A 9,051-nucleotide genomic window follows, 5' to 3' on the forward strand; every position below is an offset into this window, starting at 1 on the left:
GCCCTAGGCACACGCTGGGACAAACTGTTGTTTCTTGTTTGCTTTCCTATAGGAAAAGCACTTAAAGCAGCAATCAATTATGTAATGACTGCATTTGCTTTCAACAAGAGGGGTAGAGAAGTCTGTCTGCAGTTAGTGTGAATTTATGCATTGTGGTTGCATTCACTTTTTTTTTTTTCTGCTTTTAAAAGCCATGAGCGATTTTAGGAAAACATTGAATTTACGGGCATATTATGAACGGCGAACTACCAGTATGGTAGCTAATCAAGAGCTTGCAGCAGCTTGAGGTGTTCATTTATAAATGCATGTGCCTGCCTCTGAAGAAGTGAATTTTTTGCTATATCAATTCTTCACAACTACATAGAGAAACTCTGCTTGTAAGAGCTGGATGGGCCATGCGGTACTTGGCAGCGCTGATGGGGTGTGGGGGGACTGGTGATGTACTCCAGCACACGTCTATTTATCTTTTGTTAGGCAGTGCTCAGAGTAACAAAAAGGTCTGCAATTTCCACTGAGATAAATGATCCTGGGGAACATCCTCCTGAAAATGAGACCTATGTTGTTTATAAAAGCTTCACCAGCTCAGAGCTGTTGATCTCAGTTGTCCCAAGGAAATATACTTCCAAAAGAAAAAAAAAAAAAACAAACTAAGCATTTTCAATTAATTCTAGTTGAAAAAATTATATCGTAGTGGTCAGGATGTGTTTCAAATGTATGCTATCATCAGCTTGCCCCCAGAACAGAGAATGCTATCCCAGATCACGGACAAATCTCAACCCAGGGACACATTCATTGAGCTGATACAGCTCTCACTGCTGGGGGAGGACAGAGGTGCATGTGTTGCTGGATCTTGGCTCTTCTGTGGGCTCTGTAGACCAGAAGTGCAGCCAGAAAAGTCAAGCTAATGTATATGTATGACACAGAAACAGATTTCCACCTGGCTTCCCAGTTTCCAGAATGCTGTTTTCAATGACAAAATGAATGCATGAGGTAAATACCATGTCTGGACCCAGGGCATAAATAAGTTTCTAGCTGCTAGTGATCAGGGTAAGGCTTTTGTAGAGGTATTTGACCTATATTTGGCCAGTCCCAGTTGAAAACACAGATGTTTTCCTGATGTTTCATGCACCATTGGTAAGCTTATGTCCCCAACTGAGAAAGGTTAGCTCATGTTTTTTCTCGCCCTTGTGACTTTGAATTATTTCAATTCTCCACATTCTATTTAGATTTTTATCTTTCATCTGTCCTTGCAGTTTCCTTTTTAACTTCTACCACTACTTCTACATGCTGACAAATGTCCTCTTCTACGTCAGTTCAGCGATCAACCCCATCCTCTACAACCTGGTGTCTGCAAACTTCCGACAGATCTTCCTCTCTACGCTCACACTCTTGTGCCTGCCATGGAGGAAGAAGAAAAAACGACTGGCCTTCACCAGGAAATCCAACAGCATCTCCAGCAACCACACATTTTCCAGCCAGGTCACAAGGGAAACTACATACTGAAGCCAAAGGAGGAAGGGAAATATATTTCATCATGGAGTCAAAACTTGAGAGAGGCCTCTGTGACTTTCATGCATGGTCTCCAAATTCACGTAACACACGTGTGTTTAGCAAAGTCATTTTTGTTGGAAAAATAGCCTTTGTGCTGCCAGTAACTTTGAGGTTATTTTAAAGCATTGGCCTTGCCTCTTGTGAGTAATGTCTACACGTTTTGTAACTTCAGTCTGGCATAAATCTAGGTGCGGTGTTAACTGGGAAGCCAAAATACATTAAACTTAGGCAAAACCATACTGCATTTCATCCTTTTCTCAGTGCACAGATGCCACGTTCACATCCAAGGGTTTGAGATCACATCTCTTGGTGGCACCGAGCAGAGAGTCTGATGAGGAGAAAGCAGTTCTGAACAGAAAGGGATGTTTTTGGAGAATGGACGTGGTCATCTATGGGATGTTCAATGAACAAGGAGTGAAAACTCAGGGAGCCAGGTGGTTATTTTAGAAATATATCTAAATTATTATTAATACGACCTAGGTGCTCAAGAGAGCTGCTCTGGCTCCTTGAAATTAAATAGCAACAGATGATGCCTTACCTAGATTGGGGTGGGTGTGGCCTGGGGAAATGGAGGTCATCGTTTACTTTAGGGCATATATAGTGACTGCCACAGCAAAACCCCCTCTCTCGCTGGTATCGGTACTGCAGCACCAATAAATAACAAAGTCTTTGGCAAGGTCAAGAATGCAGAAACTGTGCCCAGCTGGAGTGCTGAAAATGAACAGAAATGGCCATACAGCCAAATCCTACTTTTTACCAGGGAGAACAGTTAGCTGGCCTGCATTAAGAGGTAAGAAAACTCCAGGCTTATGAGAGCTCCAAGCTGCTGAGGTAGGAGCAACCTGCCCCAATTCTGCGGCACCTTCAGATTTTTCCCATTCTTATTCCAGTTTTACTTGTTTCCTCACAAACCATCTTCACAAACCTGGCATCTCATAGGTTATATCAGTGGTAGGCAGCAGGGCCTCTTATTCTACCTTTTGTTTTATTTCTTTTTGCTGCTGGACCTGTTGGCACACTGATCTGCACACACAAATCTTCAGATAGTGCAAATGAAGAACACAAGAAGGTCTAAACTGGGGAGTCTTAGCTCTAAACCAACTTTCTTTTAACAAGCCAGAGGAACAGAAACAAGACCAGAAAATTCTCTTTTAAATTTCTCAGCTAGCCAGGATAGGTAGCATGAGCTTTTCTCCCATATGGTTCCACCTCTAACAGCCCATTATATGATGAGCAAATTGCTCCAGAGCCTTTAGCACCAGAAATCGCCAGCCTCTGGGACAAGCTAACGGGCTTTCCCCACTGTCGCATCACCAGATGGTGACCTGCATGAACTTGGAGCCAATCAATCATCATGTGCAACCTCTGCTGTGAATTTGCTGGTGGTGACCTTGCGTCCCCTTTCACACCACGCTTCATTGGGAGAGCAGGGGGCTTGCCTCAATTCAGCTTTCTGGGCGCTGCCCATACCCTGTCACTCGTCAACTAACGAGCGCCTGTGGTACGTACCAGAAGTCTCAGTGCTGGAGATGTGGATCTGACCCAGTGAACTGTCACACAATGATGGAGACCAGTTACTGATCCACTGCGTACTGGTGACTTCTCCTGCTGCAGGTGTGGTATCTCATGGGTTAGGCCCTATTGGGCTCAGGGCATAGAGAAAACACCTGTAGGGCATTTGCTGTGAGTTGTGAGTGGTGGCCATCTACTTCCAAGGCATTTATAGCCTGGCAGTTGGACAGAGCTAGCTATCATGGCAGAGCTAGGTACCATCAGCCACGACCTCCAACCACACCTACCAGGGATGGGAGATGCTTTTAATGCCTAGTACAGAACCACTCCAAAAGAAAGGGCTCAAACTAGAAATCAGTGGGGCTTTAGTTTCTTCTGATTCAGCCAAACTGCAAGCTCTGTCCTGTCATGCTTTCTTTTTATTTCTTGCCCTGGTTGTACCAAACAGAGGGCAGAGATTATATACCACAAAGCACTTCTGTTGCTCATGCACACTTGACTCCTCTTTGGCAAGAAAAACAGGTAATGGCACACATGCACACAAAGAACCCCAAAAGGCAAAAAGGAGACTGGTCTCTCTGGGAAGAAATCTGTGAGGAACATGCAAATGTCATCTGTGTGTGTGTGTGTGTGTAGAAATGGCTTGGGCAGGTTAGAAGACAAAACTCGAAGACCTGTATATACCGCCTTGTGGGAAAGTCCAGGTACAGGAGAAGAATATTATTATCTCACATTTAACATTGGCCTTCCAGGCAAGATACTTTAAATGTTTCCAGAGAGGACCCAAATTTTTTAACTTCACTTCTAAATAGAGTCAACAGCTGGGAGGTGGTTTCTGAAACCTCCCATGGAAGCTGTAGCTGTGTGTTGCTTTGAATTTCATTAGGATTTAATGTCCTGCGTGTCTCAGTTGCTTTTGAAATGTTAAATATTATTAATATACATGTTCAACACCAACCTGCTGAAATGTGCTTGATTATCCCTGAAAACACTGTACAAAAATTGTTGTTTCACATAAGATATTTGTCTTAAATTTTCATTACTGAGATACACCAGCAGCTTACAGAATATTTGATCACAGTTCAGAGAAACCGGTAGGTTTATTTTTGGTTTGACATGAAAATCAGAACAAGCTGCAGTAAAAATGAACTTACCATAAACTCTTCCCACAATGTTTGTTGGGCCACTAAAGTCCTCAAGAGCTGACTCTTTGGGGAGAGTTAGCCAAGGGGTTTGCTGGCTTCTACAGCTCTGTTCCTGCAGGAGCAGACTTGAGTCTACGGCCTTAACCTGAGATTGCAGCTCAAAGCTACCTCTTCCACTCGCCAAATCTGACTACCTTGAGCTGAGAAGTGTAAGTTACAGCTGATTTCATCCTCTCTCCCCTCCTCACCTATTTTTGCTGTATTTGACCTAGAGATTTAGCGCTCTTGAGCTCAAAGCGAGGATAACTCTGCAAGACCCCATGGTTTTGTAAAGGAAAGCATGATATTGTAGAGAAGAAAAAGGTACAAACTGCCCAGTGTACACCAGGAAAATGGTTCTTTCCATGCCTTTTAGCAGCAGCTGAACTACTAAACCAACAAGGTTTAGCTTTAAATCTAATTGAGTATAAGCAGCTTTTGCCATTAGACAAAAAGCATACTCCCATCCTTTGTATTCCTGTCTTTTCTGAACTCGCCACTGGGGCAGTGAGGTGAGCGTTGGTGCATCATGCTGTTAATCTATGCAAATTTCCTTTAAGTGTTTTGAACTGTTTGTTTCGACTAGAAAAAAAAAAACAAAAATCTGTTGAGCCCACAGATGTGAAGTGCTGCCAGATGGATTCTGAGAAATTCCCATCTGAAGAGAGTCTATCAAGTTACTTCTTCAAATATTATTTTGAGGTTTTGTTTCTCTTCACAGCGTTCTGGTCGGGGCCATCCGTTTGGCAGCGTACGAAATCAGATTTCCAAAGTCATTACGCTATTCAGAAATTTCCCCCAGACAGGACTTTCTCACCAAAGGCCCAGTACACATCAGCGTGTGAACGCTCTGCTGAGCCTGTCGTTTTTGTAAAGTGCATGAGACCTTGCTTCAGCGACCGTGCCCGTAAAGGAGAAAACTAAATGGAAAAGTTGGTGAGGAGGGTTAGCAGGACACGTGCTGTAAACGTGATGGTAGCAGGACCTTTGCGTTTATAGCATCAAATGGTCAGTGAAATAAAAACCAAGGTGTGCTGTTGCCGCAGACAGCTCGTGTTGCAGGTTTGAACCCATCATCTGTGCGGCCACCATCGCTACCTGCCCTCGGGGAGGGACACACGTCCACGCGGCACGAGAGCGCCGGGGCTTTCCTGCGCCGCGCCTTGGGTGTTAGTCTGGTATCTGCCTGGTTGTGCTGTTTGGTAGCTGTTTAAACAAAGCTGTATCTGCTAGAGCTCTGTCTGGTTCTTAACATTACAGCTCAACAAGTTCTTCTGTTCTCAGTCTGGATTCGTTTAGTGCGAAACCAGAAATTGCTGATCTAAAATTTCATGATGCTGTGTCCTGGCTTCGTGATCGAGAGTCCTTCCCCAGCCGTGCCACCCGGTAGTCCTGCACATATTGTATTTATCGCATATATTTTTTAAAGTGCACCTTTGGTTTTGTTTTTTTTTTTCTGAAATACAAGATGTTGATGTGCTTTATTTTCTGTGGCCTGTTGCGCAATGGGGAAAAAATGAGTGTTAAAAGTGTGTCAGCGTCTCCTTTGTAATATTTTCTGTGACAAAGGGAAGGAAGAGGGTGTGAAATCCTTTTGTGTAGCAATGGGAAACACTCTTTCAATGTAACATGCTATTATTGATACTGTATTTACTGATCAGACTGTAATGAAATGGTTACTTCCTGATAGAGCCTTTGTACTGTATGGTATTTTATTCTATTTTATTTTGTCATTTGTTGATTCTAAGAAATAAATATCCAAATTTAAGGCTCGGGCTAGTTATGCTTGAAATGGTAGCTATGCCTTTATCATACAGCCTGCTTACCAGCACAGGCTATCTGGCTGTGGTCTGAACCAGTGAAATCCCATCGACCTTGAACGGACCTTTGCACCTCCTCTGCAGAAGGGCCCCCGAGTGCTCCTCTCCCACAGCCTGCAAGCACTGGCTATTCGGCACAACGTGGCATCCAAACGCCAGCTGCTGCTTGCGTCTGCAAGCTGGCAGACGAATGGGGGGACAGTTTGGTTAGGTCTGAGGGGGACTCCCATCAGTGAAGTTTGCCCTGAGAAATTCCTCCTGAGACCTGGCAAAACCAAGGAGGGTCTGTGCTGGTTTACAGTCCCGCTGTGCCGTTAGGAGCAGCAATGGAGAGCATCCATCTCCCTCTGGTTGTACCCGTGGGCTTTGAGTATGTGGCACGCACACGCCTGAAGTATGGGAGTGGCGATCTGGGCTTCAGGAAAGATGCGTGCTGCACAGAGGGCAGCTGCTGTGTTGAGATCCAGGTGGCACTACAGGAGTCTGGCTGTTTTCTGAACTCCTGTCTTGCTTGTCTTGCCTGCTTGCTTTCCCCTGTTGTAGGGCAAATGTTAAAGACACAGTATCTTGGCCATTATTTCTGCAGCAGCTCTGCCCAGAAAACAGAGCGGATCAGGGCATTATTGCACCAGGAGCTGCAGGTACACAGCGAAGGAGGCAGCCTCCTTCCCAGAGAATTTGCTGCTGAAAAACAAAGCAAGTTCACCATGCCCTAACAGTGAGATTTCCCTTCCTCCTTCCCCTCTTTTGCATGACCCAGTTTCTCCCTGGCAGCCATTTTTCTAACACAGATGCAATTTTGTAGGAACAGAATTCTTGGGTATCACCCACTATATTAAAGTGTCCTTACACTTAATGAGCAAAAATCAGTCACCTCCATTCTCCCTGCAGCTCCTGGTTAACATTCTGTTGTAAAATAGCTCAGTTGAGCACCAGGAAAATCCACAAAATCTTCATAGTTTTTAGCCATTCGCCCCTATTGTTTTGATTTCTGGTAGAGGGAAAGGTTGCTTGGAAAGCAGCAACAAAATAAAATTTAAATATTTTGAATCATTCATGCCTGGAAAATTCATCTTCCAAAACTGAGCTGAAATGCACCACCTCTCCAGCATTTTGGTGCTGCTTCCAGATGAGAAGAGCAGGACCCTCTATTGTCCCTAGACCATCAATTATTAAAGAACCAAATAATTTATTTTATGGATCCTTTTATTTTGCATTCAGCCTTGCTCTGTTCAAAGTTACATTCTCATTCTGCTGCCTAAGGAGTTTCAGTTAGCATCTTCAGCAGTGAAAATCCAGAACACGTAGCAATATCTTTGTTTTCTGGCTGCAGGAGATATTTGTGCAGGGCACTTCGCTCCCAGTGGAGCCTCCATTGCTTAGGCAGAAATCCAGACCACGTTCAAGCTGGAGTCAAAAATGTTGCCCTCTGCTCGTGATGCCTCTAGCTCAGGGTTGACTCCTCAAAAAAGCAAAAGTCCTTTGGGAACCAGAACTCCTCGCTCCACCCATGCAAACCTCCTACCCAATGCCACGCCATTGGGCATCACATCATGCCCCACCAATGCGAAGGAAAACAAAAGGCTGTGGAGAGTCAATGAATTTCTTTTTTCCTCTATAAAAGGACTGTACCTCAAGCAATGAGGAATGCTTTCAACTTGACCCATATTTCTTATTTCAATTATAAAAGTAATTTCCATAGTTCACAAGAGGAAAATTTCAGGTGCCTTTTGAAACAAATGTTACATTTAGTAAATGGCCTCATAAAACTTAATAAACATCCATGCAGAAGTTAATGTATTTAAAATGTCTTTAAATCCTCTTCTGCCTTATTGAATTTGTTTGAACTGTAGATCGGGTTGGAGTATATTCATGAGGGTATTTAAGCAATAAGGCAGCGCATCCTGGTTATTATTACAGGTCCCTTGTGGGCCATGAAGTATGAAGCAGAGCATGAAGTGGTTTTGGGCACTCAGGTGCAAAACCCCTCCAGAAGTACTCGAGCACAGACACGGCCCCGAGTGCTGCGGGGTGGCCGAACCAAAGCGCTGGGATTGTTTCCCAGGGGAAAAACCACGCTGGGTGAGCACACGGCAGCCAGCCCAGCCTCCGCCAGCTGCCAGCCCAGCCCTGGGCTCACTCAGCCAAATGCCGGGGGAAAGGACGGTGATGGAACGTTTAGGGTAGGTCAGCTGAGCTCACCAGCGACTGCAGCTACTGAAGAGAGAGAAAAAACAATTGTTTCATCCTTGAAGACAGTCTTACTAAAAGCAAAATAAATGGGAGGAGTCAAAAAAACTTATATGAAACTTCAACCTCTCAGAGATGGCCAGAATATCATCATAGGTGAGAATACAACAGCCACACACTTACCAGTGCATGCACTCGCTATAAATTTTTGGTCTCTCCAGTGAGGATCTCTTCCTCTTGCTTGAAAGTACTGGCAGGCTCGGCTGGTTTTTATCACCAGTGATGTGACATTTAATTACACTTGGCTCTTGCTCTATGAAATCCTGAAGAAATAGGAAGCAATATTCTTCTAATGCAAAAATGTAAAACCATCTTGTAAAGCAGCAACAGTCCACTCTGCTTTCACACTGCTGCTGCTCCGCTGTGCACTGCTGAGATGTCTCAGCTTTGTTGTAAACTGAAATTACATAAACGAATGATTAAGAACACATAGCCTGGAAGATCTGCTTCGAGATCTGCAAAAGTACAGAAAGAATAAAGAACTCCTCTCTTGTGAGTAACATCAGTATCTTGGATGGACCTTTCCATCCTCCCTCATCTTGATGAAATGCAGCACGAAGATGAAAGGACAGACACATTACATTTTGCCATTGTATTAGCTTCAGTTGCATTAAAGGCTAAACCAGTTAGCCTGGGATTTCTTTGTTCCTTCCTTCTGCTGCTTCTTTCTCATGTCTTTGGAAGCTGATAAGTAGAAAGGGTATGTCCAACACTTCTGCAATGGAGCTTTCAGC

General features: G+C 44.1%; 1 protein-coding gene across 1 annotated transcript in view; it reads left to right on the forward strand.

Moving 5' to 3' along the window:
* Nucleotides 1-6,015, forward strand: part of NTSR1 (neurotensin receptor 1) — a 64,522-nt gene extending 58,507 nt beyond the window's left edge. The window contains exon 4 of the mRNA XM_064465379.1: nucleotides 1,254-6,015. Coding sequence (XP_064321449.1) covers nucleotides 1,254-1,503 — 250 coding nt within the window. The 3' untranslated portion in view covers nucleotides 1,504-6,015. The remainder of the gene's footprint in view (nucleotides 1-1,253) is intronic.
* Nucleotides 6,016-9,051: the final 3,036 nt, after the last annotated feature.

Source organism: Phalacrocorax carbo, chromosome 14 (genome assembly GCF_963921805.1).
Source record: "Phalacrocorax carbo chromosome 14, bPhaCar2.1, whole genome shotgun sequence".
Lineage (NCBI taxonomy): Eukaryota > Metazoa > Chordata > Aves > Suliformes > Phalacrocoracidae > Phalacrocorax > Phalacrocorax carbo.